Source organism: Myxocyprinus asiaticus, chromosome 44, assembly GCF_019703515.2.
Source record: "Myxocyprinus asiaticus isolate MX2 ecotype Aquarium Trade chromosome 44, UBuf_Myxa_2, whole genome shotgun sequence".
In the NCBI taxonomy this organism is placed as follows: domain Eukaryota; kingdom Metazoa; phylum Chordata; class Actinopteri; order Cypriniformes; family Catostomidae; genus Myxocyprinus; species Myxocyprinus asiaticus.
Genome location: NC_059387.1, coordinates 10340129 through 10360790, shown reverse-complemented (window position 1 = coordinate 10360790; position 20662 = coordinate 10340129). Strand labels below are relative to the sequence as shown.

At 38.9% G+C, this 20662-nt stretch overlaps 1 protein-coding gene across 2 annotated transcripts in view; it reads right to left on the bottom strand.

Moving 5' to 3' along the window:
• Positions 1-20662, bottom strand: part of pard3aa (par-3 family cell polarity regulator alpha, a) — a 689440-nt gene that overhangs the window by 594130 nt on the left and 74648 nt on the right. For both annotated transcript variants that reach the window (XM_051687637.1, XM_051687638.1), the window contains exon 2: positions 11250-11351. In XM_051687637.1, coding sequence (XP_051543597.1) covers positions 11250-11351 — 102 coding nt within the window. The remainder of the gene's footprint in view (positions 1-11249; positions 11352-20662) is intronic.

Genomic DNA, 20662 nt, shown 5'->3' with positions numbered 1-20662 from the left:
CCTGAGTTCAATTTCTCTAGCCACACCCAGGCCTGATTACTGCCACACCTGTTCTCAATCAAGAAATCACTTAAATAGGACCTGCCTGACAAAGTGAAGTAGACCAAAAGATCTTCAAAAGCTAGACATCATGCCGAGATCCAAAGAAATTCAGGAACAAATGAGAAAGAAAGTAATTGAGATCTATCAGTCTGGAAAAGGTTGTAAAGCCATTTCTAAAGCTTTGGGACTCCAGAGAACCACAGTGAGAGCCATTATCCACAAATGGCAAAAACATGGAACAGTGTTGAACCTTCCCAGGAGTGGCCGGCCGACCAAAATTACCCCAAGAGCGCAGCGACAACTCATCCAAGAGGTCACAAAAGACCCCACAACAACATCCAAAGAACTGCAGGCCTCACTTGCCTCAGTTAAGGTCAGTGTTCATGACTCCACCATAAGAAAGAGACTGGGCAAAAATGGCCTGCATGGCAGAGTTCCAAGACGAAAACCACTGCTGAGCAAAAAGAACATTAAGGCTCATCTCATTTTTGCCAGAAAACATCTTGATGATCCCCAAGACTTTTGGGAAAATACTCTGTGGACTGACGAGACAAAAGTTGAACTTTTTGGAAGGTGTGTGTCCCATTACATCTGGCGTAAAAGTAACACCGCATTTCAGAAAAAGAACATCATACCAACAGTAAAATATGGTGGTGGTAATGTGATGGTCTGGGGCTGTTTTGCTGCTTCAGGACCTGGAAGACTTGCTGTGATAAATGGAACCATGAATTCTGCTGTCTACCAAAAAATCCTGAAGGAGAATGTACGGCCATCTGTTCGTGACCTCAAGCTGAAGCGAACTTGGGTTCTGCAGCAGGACAATGATCCAAAACACACCAGCAAGTCCACCTCTGAATGGCTGAAGAAAAACAAAATGAAGACTTTGGAGTGGCCTAGTCAAAGTCCTGACCTGAATCCTATTGAGATGCTGTGGCATGACCTTAAAAAGGCAGTTCATGCTCAAAAACCCTCCAATGTGGCTGAATTACAACAATTCTGCAAAGATGAGTGGGCCAAAATTCCTCCACAGCGCTGTAAAAGACTCACTGCAAGTTATCGCAAATGCTTGATTGCAGTTGTTGCTGCTAAGGGTGGCCCAACCAGTTATTAGGTTTAGGGGGCAATCACTTTTTCACACAGGACCATGTAGGTTTGGATTTTGTTTTCCCTTAATAATAACAATCTTCATTTAAAAACTGCATTTTGTGTTTACTTGTGTTATCTTTGACTAATATTTAAACTTGTTTGATGATCTGAAACATTTAAGTGTGACAAACATGCAAAAAAATAAGAAATCAGGAAGGGGGCAAACACTTTTTCACACCACTGTATATACATACTTGAGGTGGCCACTTCTAAAAAAAAAAAGCGACACCCCTGAATACAACTTAATAACTTGAGATATTATGTCATTATTTTGAAATGGTAATCTTGGAATAATGCAATATTATCTCAAAATAATGAGATATTATCTCTAAATATTGAGATATTTTCTCAAAATAATGAGATATTATCACTAAATATTGATGTGAATACTTGTAACACATGCACATCGCATGGAATCGAGCTTGTGTAGCTAAAAGTATTAGCATTCTCGTACATGCATAGGGCATGTTTTGAACACACATCACATTTCTTTAAATGTACCTTATTTGACTCGGGACGTGACAGCATAGGGCATTTTGTGTGTATGAGTTTGTGATTGTGTGCGGATTTGTTTTGGACTGTTCTTCAAACAGCAAAACCACAATGCATTATTCAGTCCATTTCTAAGGTTTGAACTATAAATATTCAGTACATCCTGAGATGCATTTGATCTGGCTTGTGTGGACAGTGACAGTCGATGAGAGACAGCGACAGAAAATGAACACACACATGACAAAAGAAGGTCGGTTAAAATGGAGGCATAACCAGCCAGACTAGCTACAGCTTTAGAGAACAAGAAATACTGGATCTCCCTATTCAGTGAATGGCGTAACTGCTGCACAAGTGTAAACTAACACATATACACAGGGTTTATAAGAAACTCACAACTTCCATGTCAAAAACTCCTAAATCTGATTCTTATTCAAATTCATCATAATTTGGAACCAAGCCTAAAAGATCCCAATTGGGGTGGGGGGGGTTAAATAACATCCAACTGGACAAACTGAAATTCTCCAGTTTTTTATATTTATACAATAGTGCAGATGCATGTGTTACATGTGTAAGTCACACCTCCCACAGACATTTCAATTACCAATAATAGCTGATACTGAATCGTATCTTGCTAGCTGCTTGATATCTTCTTTGTCAGAACCATCATCTGCAGACCCCTCACAACATGGCCTAGACCATGGGTTTTCAAATTGGGGTCTGTGGACCCCCATGGGGCCATAAGTCAGCTCTAGGGGGTCCGCAAAAATTTTAAGAGAAAAAAAAACATTTTAAAACATTAAATTTTGTTAGGTGTCTAATGTTGTCTGATGTCATACATACTCGTTTTCTCACACAGTTTAAACATGAAAATATATAGCTGCCTTTCACGGAGGGGGTCCCTCACAAGAGGGTCATCATATTTGGGGGTCCTTGGCATCAAAAAGTTTGAAAACCCCTGGCTTAGACCTCTGAATATGAAGACCAAGAGCTTGTACCATAGCCACAGTTACAATACACTCAACAAGGTATTTAAGCTATGGTATACAGACAGTATGTGACACTCCACTAAACATTATTTAGCCATGAAAACAGCCTACCATCAAACAGAGTATGCTCTTGGATCAACATAATTTGTCAGTCCTGGAACAACAATTCTTATCAACCAATAAGACTTTAGGTGTAGAGGTAGGGTTAAGCCCAAAGTATACTTCAATCAAAAGCTCACGTACAGGACACGTGACATAATTCTCGTCATCAGCAGAGTGCTCAAGCACTGAACACGCGCAACCCAATTTTTCTAATCACGCATCTTTGAACGCACAGAATGCATGTGCACCTGGAATTATCTGGACTAATTAATGGGTCCAAAAGTTGGCAACACTCACATTTGAGCCATTGCTGTCATAAAGATGCGCTAGAAGAAGATGTAATCACCAGTAAACAACAGGAGACGAAGCTAAAAACATCAACAGTGAATGTGCTTGTCAAGAAAGCATGTGTGAGGAGGTCTGAAGATACCTGTAATTGCATAACTCGAGTCTGAAGGACTATTAAGACATCTTTATAGGTCTAAACTCATAAAGAGAAATAGTCAGTCATCTCGTTTAGTCGTAGCCCACATGCGGCAACCACCTGTGTGTGCGCGCACCGTCAAATGGAGTATCCTTTGACAGGCTTGCGTTCGCCTATACGCAGACGCTGAACGTTCGTGTCTAAATCGAAGTATACTTTGGGCTTTAGGGATGGGGGTAGGGTTAGGGCCATCACTGGTTGAGAGGAATGTTGTTCCAGGATCGTCCTTTGTAGGCTTACTTGGTAAAATCATGTCATGCTTTACTCCCCACCTCTGTACCTCTACCAACCAATCAGATTTTAGGGGTAGATAGGGTTGGGGATCAAGCTAGGCGTAGGGCTAGGGCCATCATGGCTGATAGTAATGTTTTTTTCCAGGAGCATTATTAGTTGGTCCTTCTTGGTAAAATCATGTAATGCTTCAGGCACCACCTCCCTACCTCTGCACCTCTATCAAATAATCTGATTTAAGGTGAAGAGATTTGGTTAGGACCAAAATTGGTTGGTGTTACAGGATTATCCTTTGTTGGTCTTACCTGGCTTAATCACATCAAGCTTTGTGGCTCACCTCCAGAAGAAAAAGTATTTGTTGCACCCCAGCACTAGGGGTGGTATAGACTTTAAGTATCTGGGCTGGAATCCACATGGTTACAGGTTTAAAGCCTACCACAATTGTGCCCTTGAGCAAGGCACTTAACCACAAATTACCCCAGGGGTATTGTCCCTGTACCTTTACATGTTGCCATTGAAGTTGTGGAGAAAATTCCCACCATCCAAGGGGCGATAAATAGCACATTAATTGTAGAAATTGGACACTCCTTTATCACTAACATATTTTGCTTTGGATGCTGGTACTCAACAAGGAATGTTGGTGTGCTGGTGTCCCCACCAGGCTGCTTAACTGCCTTAACCAGCAAGACTTCTTTGGTCAACCTTCACAAGCATGACCATCCTGGATCACTAGCTTGCTAGCTGGATCAAGCTCTTCCAGCTAGATCAGCTCCAAACCACCATAAACCCACTTAGTAATTCATGCTGGTCTAAGCTGGTATTTTATCAGAGCTATACAACTACCCTACTGTATATTCATAGTGCAATTCCACATCCTGTATCCAAGGCCAGTGCATAAGCAGGCAGATATGCAAATGGACAGTCAGCCTTGAGCTAAAAGGGGGCTTATGGTGACTTGGCACCTGGAAAAACACTTACCGTCTAGGTCTGGCCACTAACAGAAAGCCTTGCAGATTGAATGGCAGAGTACAAGCTCATGAAGTCCATAAACAGAGGAACTTCCAAAAGGGAGTGGTGGCAGATGTAATAACTCACAGGAACTAAACAGGCTCTCAGGGCCTGAGCAGCTCCTCGGAACGTTTCATAAATCTATTTCCTTGTGAGCTGTCTTCACTGAGAGAAAGCAGGATATTGCAGACTATGAGATCTAGAAATTAGACATATTCCTGTGTTATGCAGCGGAGTCATGATTTCCCATGACCAAAAGGGCTGAACTTCAAAATCAAGGTTACTTTAAACTATTCTAATCTGAAAGAAAGATCATTTTAATAACAAAGCCCCAACAAAATCAAATATTTGATGTGGAAAAAGCTAATGTCGTCCAAGACAACTGTAAAACATTCAAAGTAAGGGCGTAGCTCTTGAACTGTCAATATTGCTAATTTAATGTGTTGTCACAGATTAAACCAATCCTTAACCTCCCCAGCTAAATCCACAAGAGAAATAAAATCATATCGGCACCACTGCTGTGGTGGTCACAATGCTCAGTATGTATTAGATCAGTGGTTCTCAAAGTGTGGGGGCATGGAGGTATAGTAATGGGGGCGCAGAAGACTGACCCATCATCAAATCTTGTTCACTTTCACACATTCAATGAAAATAGTGACAATACACACAAGAAACAATGTGGGCCATTTCATTTCCTCTGCTTTTTCTACTGCCTTGTTTAAAATTTTGCCTGGCACCGCAGTGTGTCCTGCACTCGCAGCTCTCGACAGCCCAGAGCGTTCATGGTGTCAGGTGTGCTCACAGAACTTATGTAAGCAAGTCATTCTCGTGTGCGCGCCATTTTCAAATGAGTGAAGAGGTGAATTACGCTTAAATTTCAGTGTGTTCCTCTCACAAAACTATCATATAGCTTCAGAAGAATTGAAATCCAGGGCACAAGTGTTATGGACGACTTTAAGGGGCTTTTATGTGTGATTTTGGAGTTTGGACAGCCACAAACACGATCTTCTCATCCCTCAATCTTGTGTTTCACAGATGAAAAAAGTCATACTGCCTTTGAATGACGAGGGTGAGTAAATGATGGCAGAAAGGTCAGTTTTTATTTTAGTGGTTATTATTGTTTGTCAGTATCATTAATTAAGTGTAAATTATCGAAACCGAAAACTACCAAAACATCGAATAGACTGCGCTGTCACGTGATACTTGTCATTTTTTTCAGCACTGGCCATGATGGGCCAAACACAGTCATTTAATATTACTGGATGATGATTTTAAAAATACTTTTATAGGGACTGCTGAGGCTTATTTCCATTTACAGGTTTGAATCCTTGCAAATATTAGTTTTTTATTAAAAATAACAATCTAGTGTAACAATGTCTCCAAAGAGATAATTAATGTTCTGACAGTTAAACGCGGATGTATGGGCGAAAGTTTTTCCTTGTTTCAAAAGGTGGCATGAACCAATAAAAAAATTAAGAACCACTGTATTAGAAGCTTACAAGAGAAATTCCTTGAGTTAACCTTGTTAAGCCTTATATAAGAAGTAATCATATTTGAAACCTTAGGCTAATGGACATTATGGTATGAGGAAATTATGATAGCTTGTAATGTACATCAATGAGATTTTTCAAAATGATAGAGCAGGCCGAATATAAAAAAAAAAAAAAAAATATATATGACTTAGTTCCCAATCAAAGTATATCTTATAAAAATTATATTACAGTATTTTCAAAACTCTTTCATTTTTATTCTGATGGGATTATTATATAATACAATGCAATGTAATGATGATTGAGAGATTTACAAATATATCTCAAAAGCTTGTTTGTATCATATTTGATACATTTTCAACATAACTTAAAAAAATAATAATGTACATTATATTAAGCACAAATTGTTTCAATCCAGTAAATATTCATTTTAAATTTATCAGTACCATTATGAACATTACTGTTACTGTTTTTTAAAATCAGCAAAGATTTCACAGCAAAAATACATGTGCATCACAATACGAAGGTGGCCATTTTGGAAATAATTTTACAAGGCCTTCTACTTCCTGAGAGAAAGGATAATTCACTAGGAGATGGGGTATATCTAGCACATTGCATACAACAGTTTTTTCAGCAAAGTCTTAATCATGTTGATGATGCTGAAGCTTTAGAATATCATGTATTAAATATTACACGCTAGACTTTATAGGGTTAAAGACCGTATGAAAAGACTGAGTTTTGTCCAATCAAATGCCCTCTAGAGTGAGAATGTCCCCTCCCAATAATGTTACCTGCCTCTGACTAACAATAGAAAGCAAACTGTGGTACATGGCTGTGACGTGCAATAAATGCTATTGGTTATTTTTTTATTTTTTTAAATCATGTGTTGTTGGGAAGATGGGTATGTGTGAGCTACATTTTCCAGGTGAAATGTCCATGGGGGGGCGCCAAAAGTGAGTTTTGAAGCAAGTTGTTTTCAGCTGTACAGGCTGTAATACAGTGAAGAGGAATGCATACTTTATAAACTGTCCCCCCAACCCAAACCCTAAAACTAAACCTAACTATCAGTGGAGTAGCAATGTTAGAGGGAAAAATGAACCTTCTGAATCACGCTCGCCACAAATTATGCGAAAACGTTTACTTCCTCGTTTCAATGCGGGATCCGAACCCGGGTCTCCCACACTGCTGATGCAATGCGCTTAAAGTCACACCACAGGTGAAAGAAAACACACTGGAGCCAATGCAAAAATGTGTGATAGAAGATGCACCTTGATGGTGAGTTTGCATAATGTGCCCGATCCTAGAGTACCGGAACTCTTGGAAACTTCAGTGCATGCCGACTTACCATGTGATCAAGTTGAAGGAAACGGTGCTCATCAAATCATTTCATGTGGTCTTTAACAGGGTTTAATACATCTCTAAAAGTCTTACTCTATTACTGTAAAGTGAATGGAGATAGGGGTTGTTGAGCTGCAAAAATGACAAAATGCACCATAAATGTATCATAAAAGCATCCAATATTACTCATGCACAAATATTATTCATGCTTATGTACATTCAAAATGGCTTGTCAAGACATGTCATGCCAGGTTGCAACATGTTTTCATTATTTAGGCAAACATTTATTTTTAGTCATGCATTCCTGAATGAACTATGAAGTTCAGGTGTAAAACTGAACATAGCATTGCACAATAAACAGGCAATGAAATGTTATGGCCCTTTGACTTTGCATATTGTTCTTGCAGACTCCTGTACGTCAATAGCATGATATAAGTTTGGTCATTGTTATTTCACAAAGCAAGAATGATCTGAAAAACACTATTAAGAACTGTAATGATATCTCATGACAGACAGGGGGCTCCTCTGATTCAGGCAGAGGAAATGACTGATTTGTACAAATTTACTAGTGAATCACAGCTAAGTGGTTATTATTACATGGCCTGACCACACTTTTGAAGGTGATTGTTTTACACCTCAAGAAATCAATAGTACAGATGTGACTTCGGTCATATCAGTGACCTAGAAAAAGCTCTTTCATTCCACATAGGAATGTTCCCCTTCTTGGTGCATGCCATGTTGAGATCACATGACCAGCCAAACATAACTCACTTTATGTAGCCCATTATCAGACACTTTCAGGCGTTGTATACATTTGCAAAATTATGAATTTATGCGAATTATTAGTGCACCTTCGAAACACATATACGTGGGATGACAACATACGTAACTGGATGCTTCAATAACCTTATTGTTCATTCAACTACACAAGGTCAAGTACATACATTGAGAACTGAAAATCTAATAAAAACACAAAGACACACAAAGCTACTTATGCTCAGTTCACCGAGTGTACAGCATATAACAATATTCAAATCTTATACTCAGCATGAGAAATGCATGTTGCCAAGTGCACGCTTCGAACCTCGGAGGACCTAAAAGCAGTGAATAAAAAATCTAGGAGGGTGGAGGAGATTGTGGGGGGACAAAAGAGACAATGCAAGGTTCAAAATCTTCAGGAACAAAATGCTTAGGGTGCTTAAAAAAAACATGTCTGCAGCGAACAAGGGTAAAACAGAAAGAAAGGGCAAAGAGAAAGTGAAACAGATGAAAGTAGGGGAGAGGGATGAAGGGAGACGAAGATGAAAGAACACTGGAGGGTGTGAACAGGGAGGAAGGTGTAACGTGGCTCTCTCAGGGTATCTCTCACAGCAGTGCTACAGATGTAGACGTCTGACTCCACGTCCTGGCAGAGATGTTACCATGGCACCCGCTCAATATAAAGCACATCACTGCCAAGATGAGCACCAGCTCTCAAGACACTCAAACACAAACCTGTATGCTTGCTTGTCTTCACAAATGTGACATGGTTGCTTGTTGTGCATGTTCTCAACTGAAGCAGCACACAGTTTAAGTGATACTGTAATCAGTTGTAAACTTACTGAATATTTTCGCAAGCAGAGAAGAAATTCACAAAACTAACTGGCCAAATTGTCTGAAATATAAGTTGTTCAATATTATTTACTCGGCCTGTGGCCTCGTGCTGATATTCAGACCAACAGCACTCGAAACACTTGCTTGTATGATGACTCCGAGTCGCTTCAGGGTTCTGTCAGGGTTTACTTTGCAATATTATCCATCTGACTGTACATTACCCCTGACAAGGGTCCAATCAAAATGTACGTGGTCTAAGTCTTTAAGACTGGACCAAAGAAGGGCCTGTTTTTGAGTGGGATGTTTTATTTTGTTGTTGCATAACTGGGCAGTTGGCCGTTAGCCCAAAGTATCCTTCTGTTTTAATGCAAACGTTTAGCCTCTGCATAGTCGAATGCTAGGCATTCAAAGTTAATTTGACTGTGCGCGCAGATAAAGGTGATTGGCGCATATGTGCTACGACTGCTTTGAGATACTGGACCATTTGTCTTCAGGAGTTTAGACCCATAAAGATGTCTTTATATTCCATCAGGTTCGAGTTTTACAAATGCATGTATCTCCTGAACTCCTCACACACACGCTCTTGACGTTCACATCCACTGTTGTTATTTCTACCTTCGTCACCTAATGTTTAGCAGCGATTACATTAGTGATTCTTCGTGGCAGCAATGGCTAAACTGTAAATGTTGCAACCTTGTGGACTAACTAATAAGTGCTAACAGTTCCAGGCATATGCACATACTTTCCACAAATTTGCCACAGATCATTTTCACATGCAAATGAGCTTTGCGGTAAACTTGCGGCAAATTCTACATTCTTCCAACATTTGTGGCGAATCACAAGCTCATATGCATGTGAAAATAACAAGTGGCAAATTTCCGGCAAATTTGTAACTAGGTTGCCAGAGAAGAGAATTACTGTTGACAGAATTTGCATCATTTGTCCTGTAAGCAGAAGCCTAGTGCTCACGTCTGACCGAAGTATACTTTGGGCTTTAGCAGCCTCAGAAATGTGTGCCTTCATGTATCAATGGCAATATCTTAACAGTGCTCTCCTACTAACATAGTGCTAGTTTAACCTAATTCATTTAATAATTTTTCTTTATTCATCACACATTATACATTTGCACATATACAGTGAAATTCTTCTTTTTCACATATCCCAGCTAGGCTGGGGTCAGAGTGCAGGGTACAGCGCCATGATACAGCGCCCCTGGAGCAGATAGGGTCAAGGGCCTTGCTCAAGGGCCCAACAGTGGCATCTTGGCGGTGCTGGGGCTTGAACCCCCGACCTTCTGATCAGTAACCCAGAGCCTTAACCGCTGAGCTACCACTGCCCCCACAAAACCTAGTGGTCAAACCACAAGCATAGTCAGAATGTGTTGTTTACTAATTAAGCTAACATGTATTAGCAATTATGTTCTTGCTGAGCGGACAATTATAAATCACCAGGAACAAAAGCTGCTCTAGCTAGCGAGACATGATGAGAGCACAAGAGCCCAGCAGGAACAGACAAGCTAATTAGCTTGCTGGCTAAACTCTTTATTGGCTAAACACAATTTTTTCAGAGCTTGATGAAATTAGCACCGACGCTAAAGAACAAACTACAACTAAACAAAACGGGACAAATCTTTTGGCAAAATTTAGATCATCCATTATTCACAGTGCTCTAGTCAGGGTCATACAAGACCAATGACTCTGAGTGAGGTACATTTCCCAAATTCCACTGCCATTACAGCATCCTGATGCTTTTCCTGGCATTCCTTGAACACTGCAGCTATCCATGTTTACAAAATGTATTTAACATGAGGTGGTCTGAAACTGAGTGCGAATGAAACTGAGAGGTTGTTATGAACGCTACACACTGAGACAAGTCACACACACTCACACTGTCATTTTGGCCTTTGCTAATGGAAAATTCAAGGAAGAGGTGATGATATAACTCCATTAGCATTGCTGAGGTTCCTAGCCATTCCCAAGCTTAGTGAAATGATACCGAAATACAGGCAGATGTAATAACCATAATAACAAGTTAAGAAAACACACGTCCGACAGCGAGAGTGAGGTGCTTTCACCCTCAAACTGGGGTGGAACACATTCATATTTTACATCTTGATATTTGGTTTATTTTGAACTCTACAGTATATAGGCTATAGCTTTTTTTACATAAACTTTGTGTCAGCCTTTTATCAAGAAACAACTCATAGGCTTTGTTTGCAATGGGAAGCCAGCATACTTCTTACAAAGTAAAACAGTGAGCTACTCCATATTTAATCATATATTAGAGATCAGCATCTCCCCATAAACAACAAAATATTTATACACACTAATGACTCACCCTGTCTTTGTCGTCAGCTATGTCACACAGCACATCATCCAGATCCAAAATGCCCCCATCTCCATGTTCTAAACGATGAACTTGAATCCAATAGCCTGGGTCCTGAAAAAAGAGATAGGGATAGAGAGAGAGTTACAAAAAGGCAACTTATTTTGTCATAATTTTTTCAGTAGAGTATGGCGTAAGCATGTTGATAAGATAATGACATGAACTTTTAATATGCACACATATACAGTATACACATATATATATATATATACACTCCTCAGCCACAACATTAAAACCACCTGCCTAATATTGTGTAGGGCCCCATTGTGCCGCCAAAACAGCGCCACCCCACATCTCAGAATAGCATTCTGAGATGCTGTTCTTCTCACCACAATTGTACAGAGCGGTTATCAGAGTTACCGTAGACTTTGTCAGTTCGAACCAGTCTGGCCATTCTCTGCTGGACTCTCTCATCAACAAGGCATTTCCGGCCACAGAACTCTCACTCACTGGATGTTTTTTGTCTTTGGCACCATTCTGAGTAAATTCTAGAGACTGTTGTACGTGAAAATCCCAGGAGATCAGTAGTTACAGAAATACTCAGCCCATCTGACACCAAGCAATCATGCCACAGTCCAAATCACTAAGATCACATTTTTTTCCCCATTCTGATGATTGATGGGAACATTAACTGAAGCTCCTGACCCGTAGCTGCATGATTTTATGCACTGCAATGCTGCCACATGATTGGCTGACTAGATAATCGCATGGATGATTATTGGTGCCAGATGGGCTGGTTTGAGTATTTCTGTAACTGCTGATCTCCTAAGATTTTCACACACAACAGTCTTTAGAATTTACTCAGAATGGTTTCAGTGAGTGGCAGTTCTGTGGATGGAAAATGCCTTGTTGATAAGAAAGGACAACAGAGAATGGTTAGAACTGACAAAGTCTACGGTAACTCAGATAACCGCTCTGTACAACTGTGGTGAGAAGAACAGCACCTCAGAATGCTATTCTGAGATGCGGGTTGGCGCTGTTTTGGCGACAGAAGGGGACCTACACAATATTAGGCAGGTGGTTTTAATGTTATGAATAATCGGTGTATATATCTTGCATTCTCTGTGCATACTAAGTGCACCAATGATGCCTTAAAATGATGTATAAGTAGGCAGCTCACTAGATTTTGGAACATTTAGAGTGACAGGAAGAAAATAGAGACAGTATGGAATGATATATAAGCCAGGCTCACATGCACATATTTAAATTTTACCTCAAATAACATAAATCAAACATTCCAAATGCTCATAACAGCTGCCATCAAGATGAAATTTTATGCAGAACATGCTTAAATGTTAACAAATCCAGTCAACAGTCTGATATATCCATACAACATCAGTGTCCACCAAGTATGCAGCCAGTTTTGCTAATATTTTTCTGGGCTTGACTTTGTGTCCTGAGTGAACTCATCTGAACCACTGTAATCTCATAAATGGGCACAGCTGAGCAACCCACAGTCAGCTTGGCACACACAGACCCTGGAAGAGCTTCAAAGAAAGATGACAACGAAGAGGAAAATGGGAAAAACTGGGGTCATACATCGATGGAATTTAAATCTGTGCTGACTACAGTCCTAGACTGGCAGTCTATGTAGGCCAATTGACAAGGATAATCCTGAGTGATCTTTAGCTTGTGAGTCTTCTTATCACACATTCTCTGTCTATCTTTCTGTCTTCCCTTAAAAGTGAAGTTTGTATTTTAAGAGCTTTTAAGACTTTGCACTGTTTGTTTTAGAGATCCAACATGGCAACTTCTGGCTCAACCAATGGTCTGAGTTTTGGTTAGTGCCGCCTGGGGAGAACTCAGAGCCCATCATCCTCTGGCCAGGAACACAAACAAATGACCAAAAAAAAAAAAAAAAAAAAAGAGTTAGTATAAGCAAATACCCCCAACTTCTGCAATCTCTCCACTTTAAAGTTGTTTTGATGTTATACTAGGTAAAATCATGTACTCATACTGTGCATGAACTCATTTAAAGGAACATTTCTGAAGTAATTATCAACAAGTTCGTCAGAGTTTTAACACAGTTTATCTGGAAGACATTTTCTGGCCACAACCCCAGAACAAGATTCAGCAAATTTGAACAAATTTGGCACTGAGACGACATGCAATGCTGGCCAGCATTTCATCCTCCCACATTCCCTGAGGTCTTTAAAACCCAGAGACTAACATGCAGATTAAGATCAATGGACCAGATAATCACCAAAAGATGTAATTATTTATGAGGGAGGTTTGTTAGGATAGTCCAGGACTATTATGCCTGATTTAAGAACAGAACTACATGTAAAGAAAGACTACAGAAGAAATGAGGGCTCACAAGGGTGGATTGAGGGGGGGAGGTAAAAGAGGCAGGGCAAAGACAAGGGATGAAATATTAAGCATGAAGGGCAGAGGAGTGACAGATGGAGCAGAGGAGGTAGTTAGTTTGATCTAGCCTCGAGAGAGAAAAACAGACACACATCTGGCCTCAACCATGGACACTGAAGTAAATTGTGTTATGATCAAATACAAACATGCACACTTTTGAACAAGACACACAAACCGACTCTCACTGTGCATCCAAAATTACTGGAGAATACATGTAGCCTAGAGACCAGCGTGAGCTGTAATGTCCGGAAGTTGATTGCGAGGGTCAGCTTCAAAGCTTGTTTGCTGCACTTTGTTTACTGTAATTTCAACATCATCACATGGGAAGTCGGCATGTTGTTTCTGAGAGTTCAAGTACTGTAGGACTGGCCACATTCTGCAGACTCACAGAAGTGCCATCTCCTGTCAGACATTTTGGAATCGACTCCAGTGTGTTTAACACTATGCGTCAGCAGCATAGGAGACCCGGATTAGGATCCTGCATTGAAACCAGGAAGTAATCATGTTCACATAATCAGTGACGAGCGTGATTCGGAGGTTGTTACTTCACTGTTAGGTTTAGTTTTAGGGTTTGGGTTGGGGGGTACAGTTTATAAAATATGCATTCCTCTGCACTGTATTACATTCTGTACAGCTAAAAAACAACTCACCAGCTCCTTTTATATCCGTATGTCCGGGGGAGTGGCATGCAAACTCGCCAATTCCCATTGGCCTTTTTTCAAAAAATCAGAGGTGTTTGGGGCTCCCAAGAGTGAACCCTAGTATCACTACATCAACACAACGTCGAGTGAGTAACAGATAGGGAACCGTGATTATTGGGCATTCTAATTTCAATCACATTTTTATGCCCAAATAATGGAATTTTAAGAGAATATACTGTATAAATGCCATGAATGGCGCATTTGTGTGTCATTCAGTTCAACTTCAAGTCTGAACATCACAGAGCTGCACCATCTGCGGACGACAACCAGCTCCTGTCCTGAAGAGTGCGTGAAGAGCTCTAATGTGCGTGCTGTCAGCAGAGGCTCACGCCAAACTCCTGCGAAAATACTGTATAAACTAACATGTAGAAACTTTGATGTTGAACGCAAAGCACTCTGGTTTCGCTTTAAATGATTGTGTAATGGCAAATGATCCTGGTTCATAAATGCAGTGACACAGAGGAGGAGGCACAATTTATTTCTGTGGAGTGATGAAATGATGAAACGAAACCTCAAAGGTTTGTTTCATGACAAATAAGGGCTCATGGGTTTAATCAGAGTATTAAAATATTGTGTGAAAGTAAATAAATTAGGACAGAAATATTTTACTATTGCATAATATTATAGAATATTACATAAATATAATAAAATATATACAAAATATTAATTTTTTGTAAAAATATATAATGCAAATTACACAGATCAGCCACAACATTGAATCCACCTGCCAAATATTGTGTAGGTCCCCCTCGTGCCACCAAAACAGTTCCAACCCGCAACTCAGAATAGCATTCAGAGATAATATTCTTTTCACCACAATTGTACAGAGCGGTTATCTGAGTTACCATAGACACTGTCAGTTCAAACCAGTCTGGCCATTCTCTGTTGACCTCTCTCATCAACAAGGCATTTCCGTCCGCAGAACTGCCGCTCACTGGATGTTTTTTTTTTTTTTTTTGGTTTTTTTTTTGGCACCATTCAGAGTAAATTCTAGTGACTGTTGTGTGTGGAAATCCCAGGAGATTACAGTTACAGAAATACTCAAACCAGCCCATCAGCCCATTAATTCATCATAAATTAATTAATGAAATATGCCATCACATTTCTTGTTGGTTTAGATTTATTTAAAATATAGTTAGAAACTATTTTTGGATTGTAATTATGTCTCTAAAAAGTCTGCAAACACACCTTTTACAAGAATTGTATTAAATTTATCTGATTTGTTATTTATGCTCTGTAGAAGTCTGAAATGATAGTAATGACAGCAGATAGTAAACACATTAAGAACTGCATTTCTCTTTTCCAAATAATTCTTTTAAAAAAGGGTACTAAAATACTTACTGGAATCATTACTTGAACTGTTAATGAACCGGAATCATTAAGAGGAATCGGAACCGGAATTGTTAAATTCCTTACGATTCCCATCCCTTGTCTTCAAAGGTGCACTCAGAAAATGTTTACCCATTAAAAAAGTTTTACTCCTAAAGAAATTAATTGTAATTTAAAAAAATATGTATATAATCATGAGCACTCACATGAGATGTGGACTCATATGAGTAACCTTATAAAAGCTGTTTTATTCTACATGGGGCAGGGGCGCCCTCATTTGGGCTGCCATTTTAGAATCACATGACCAGCTTAATACTACTCGCTTAATCTTAGTAATTTAGTTTTATTATTGGACAATTTCACTCTTGGATTAAATTAATCATGGCTGATTGTGAATTGTGAATTTCTACAGTGGCATCTGTAACTGAAAACTATTGATTTTAAATGATGCTGCATCCACACCACTTGGTGTCACTGTAAGTCCAAGATGACACAAGCAAAAAGTTACTGGGTGCACCTTTAAAGATTTATAAATTATTGTTAGAAGTCAACTTAATTTTGGGGAAAATGAATAGGATTTTTATTTCTGGAACCCAAGTGTTGCTTTGTAAATTAGACATAAATTAGGCAGCGTTACTCTCAAATGCAGTTATATTTAATGCGTTATAGCTTTATTAAAGTTCAAATAATATGGAAGCAGATCACGTAAATAACTACAAACTCCAAAACTGCCATTTCTCTGTGCAGTCAGCGCCTCTTCTATGAGTTGCGCAAAGTGTCCCGATCTAAGGGGGAGAGATTGAAACTGCACCCGGCTGATGCACACTCTGTCACGGTGACGCTCATCCCTTGAGCGCACACGCTTAATGCAGCTAGATTATAACGTGATGACTCGCATCTTATTAAATAATAATATATGTGTCACTGTGCATTTCTTATCATGAAGAAAACTGGCAATACGGAGCTTTATTAATAAGAGAGAGTTTGTTTTTTTGTGAGTTAAAGATGGATTGAAGCGAACAGAAAGGTGAGACAGCATAGTCTTCGCCCCATTATACACTGCAACAAAATACGTTTTTGATTTGTTTTTGTTTTGGCTTGTTTTCCAATATAAATATCTAAAACTCCTTTAAAACAATGTACATTTTCTTTAGCAGCTATACTGCAGAATAAAAAATTGTTATCTGAGAATGTTGAATATAATATTAAAAATACAAATATTTTCAAATATCAAAAAATCATTTAAAATAGATGCATTCACCTGAGAAGCAGCACGTAAGATATTTAGACTTGCTTTTACAGAATAGATCTTGAATATAAGTCTATTTTGTCTTTACTGCACTCGCAGAAGTATAACCAAGTGAAAAAATACAATTATATACAAAATACACTTATATTTAAGGTACATTCTCTTAAAGCAAGTCTAAATATCTTATATGTTGCTTCTCAAGTAAATGTGTCGTGTTTTAAGGATTTTTAGACAATTTTAAATGGAAAACAAGACAAAAACACTTGATAACAATAGGATTTTTTGCAGTGAATTTTTTACTGAATTAAACTTGAAAAGTATTTTTCCCTTTAATTCAGTTTAGAGGTATTTTTAAAGGATGATTTTGTCCTGTTTATTGTTAGTAAGCACGTTTAATTCAATCTTTTAAGTAGGGGCACAAGCTGAATAGTCGGTTAAGAGTTAATGATTAATCATTGCAATAATTGCAGAATAGTCTAATAATCGTTCTAATAATCATTATATTCAGCCCTACTGGAGACGTGATGATGGATGGAGATTACTTTCCAGGATGGTGTGAGATCATAGCAGACAGGGACACCATTGTTAACACATCATTTATTTCTCTACAAACAAACACAACCAAGTCTGAGTCACGACGCTGAACAGCTGAAGGATCTTGGCTTCAAATACACACGTCGAGAAGCACATCTCCATCCAGGGTAGGCAAAGTTGGAAGGAGAGAAAAAGAGAAACAAAATCTGCAGCCAGCTGCAGTGCTTGTTCAAATATTGTTCTTTTAATGAGTGTTTTCTTCTTCATTTCATTCTTTTTCAGATCTGAATGAGCTCTAAGCAAATGTATGTTCATAAGTTATCTGCAGACAGCTGTTCCATTGTCAAAGCAGAAACCTTTTACAGGGGAGAATGCCAGTAAAATGGAAATTAACTCTTAAAGAAAACTAATTTGAATCAAACAAACAATCACAAATCTTTTCCAAACTAACCAAAAGCTTCTCATTAGCAACATCGGGGAGGTTGGGTGATGTGTCATGTCACTTTCAATGACTTTAAAGCAACTTCTGTATCAAAGACCTATTGTGAGCAGCACACTTGAGGCAAGAGGCATGAGAGAATGCTGGTTTACCCTGGGTAAAGCGCAATACACCTTGCTTTTAAAGCTGAATGTTTGATTGGCTTGGGAAAAGCACTGCCAGTCACATGTTTGAACACACCTACCCATTCTTTATTCTTACTGTATTTTCTATATTTTAGAATAATAGCAAAGTCATCAAAACTATAAAATAGCACAAATGAAAGTATGTATATGAATTAGGTAGTGACCAGAAAGAACTAAACAAATCAAAACTATCTTATATTTTAGCTTCTTAAAGCAGCCACCCTTTGGCCAAGTCAAAGCTTTAGTTGGGTGCACCAGTTCCAACTCAACCAAAAAAAAAAAAAATGAATAAAAAAGATATTCAGGTAACACTTTACATCAATGTTCCCTTTAATAAGGGTTTATAAAGGGGTTCATTAATGACAAATAATTCATTTACAGATGCATTATAAATCATTGCAGTTACAGCAACATGCATAAAAAGGGCAACTTTCATCCAATACTTGCCAAATAGTGAGCATTTTCACTTATATGTTATAAATGCTTGATAAATAGTGTATTTGCATACTTATTTAAATCTAAAACATAAAATGCCCTAATTAATGATTTGTAACAAGGTAACAAAATATACTATTAAAGTGAGATTAAAAGGAGGGATCAAGTCATTTCACCACAGTTCACTTTGTGTTTATGAATTACTTTAATGTCTTGACTCTTTTGTGATGTCACTTTCCTTGTCACGTTGATGTCAAAAAGTGATGTCACAACTTACCTAGTCCTAGTTACCTAAAGTCCTCTATAAAACACTTTTCATGTCTTCATGCTCATTCACAACACACATCATATAAAAAACCCTGATGTCCATTAAGCCATACTGAACTTTATGTTCATAGATTTCTAATGTTGGCAACTCCTTAATAAATGATTCGCATCAGTCCCCTTTACATTAAGGTACCTTTTCATATGTTACTAATGTTGAATAAGTGTTATTAAGCATTTATAACATGTAAGCTATAAATGGCTCACTATTTGGAAGGTATTGCAAGATAATTACCCTTTTTGCATGTTGTTATAAGTGCATATTAATGATTTATAATCCGTTTATAAATGAACACATGGAACATGTAGCAAAGTGTTACCACAATTCAAATGTAGGCACAATTTATTATTGTCTACACTGCATAACTTCTGTCAAGTGTGTTAAAACTTTTGATTGTTAATGTACTGTATATGAAGGGTAAAGGTAAACATGCACTATCAAGATCTTGGGTTACGACCTTTTTTGGTTAAACACATTCTCTATTGTTTCCTGAAGTCATCTTTCAACTGATGAGTCACTTTACATCATTTTCTCAAGTGCAGATAAAATCACTACAGAGCTTATTTCTGCCACCATTGTTATGATACTAGACGTCTCTAAACTGGCTGAGCACAAGGAGACACTTGTTCCTGTTGTTCTAGAATGACAAGCATTGCATTTGCGCACCTAATTTCATGAGTAATCATCAGGGTTAAAGACCACACAAACACACAGGTTAAGAGAAAGAGAAAAAGATAGGAATGAAATGTCAATGCTAAAAGCTGACTAAGCGGAAAGCCATTTTTACTCAAAATACTGGGGGCCTGGGTAGCTCAGCGAGTATTGACGCTGACTACCACCCCTGGAGTCGCGAGGTCAAATCCAGGGTGTGCTGAGTGACTCCAGCCAGGTCTCCTAAGCAAACAAATTGGTCCGGTTGCTAGGGAGGGTAGAGTCACATGGGGTAACCTCCTCGTGGTCGCGATTAGTGGTTCTCGCTCTCAATGGGGCGCGTGGTAAGTTGTGCGTGGATCGCGGAGAGTAGCATGAGCCTCCACATGCTGTGAGTCTCCGCGGTGTCATGCACAACGAGCCATGTGATAAGATGTACATATTGACAGTCTCAGAAGTGGAGGCAACTGAGACTTGTCCTCCACCACCAGGATTGAGGTGAGTAACCACGCCACCACGAGGATTTACTAAGTAATGGGAATTGGGCATTCCAAATTGGGAGAAAAAAGGCGAAAAACTATTTAACCTGTCTTCTTCAAACTTTAAAGGAGACATATTTTGCCCCTTTTTACACGATAAGTCTCAGGTGTCCCCAGAATGTGTCTGTCAAGTTTCAGCTCAAAATACCTCACAGATCATTTATTCTACCACGCCTTTAACCCCCTGTTTTGTAGCCCTGTTCCAAACAGGCTGTTTTAGTGTCTGTAGCTTTAAATGCAAAGGAGCTGCTGCTCCCCACACCCCTTTCTGGAAGTGGGCTGTGCCTTTTCGGCTGGTGCCATGGATACACCGGCGACAACAAAATTATAAATAACACAGAGAACACACAAAGTCAATCATTTTACTGTATTGTGCATAACAAAGGTCGAGTTATGAAATATGAAAAACAGCTATAGTTGTCGAAAATACCACTATCATTTCATAATCATTTTTTAAATAATGACCGGTTTTATTACACAGAAAATCTTCATTGCATGACCACTCAAGCGGGACTGTGGAGGACGCCAATCAGTTTATATCGTAACCGAAACAGAGCTACAGCTTCATTGTTATGGAATAAGGTAGTTAGGAACTAGTTTCTACGTTACAG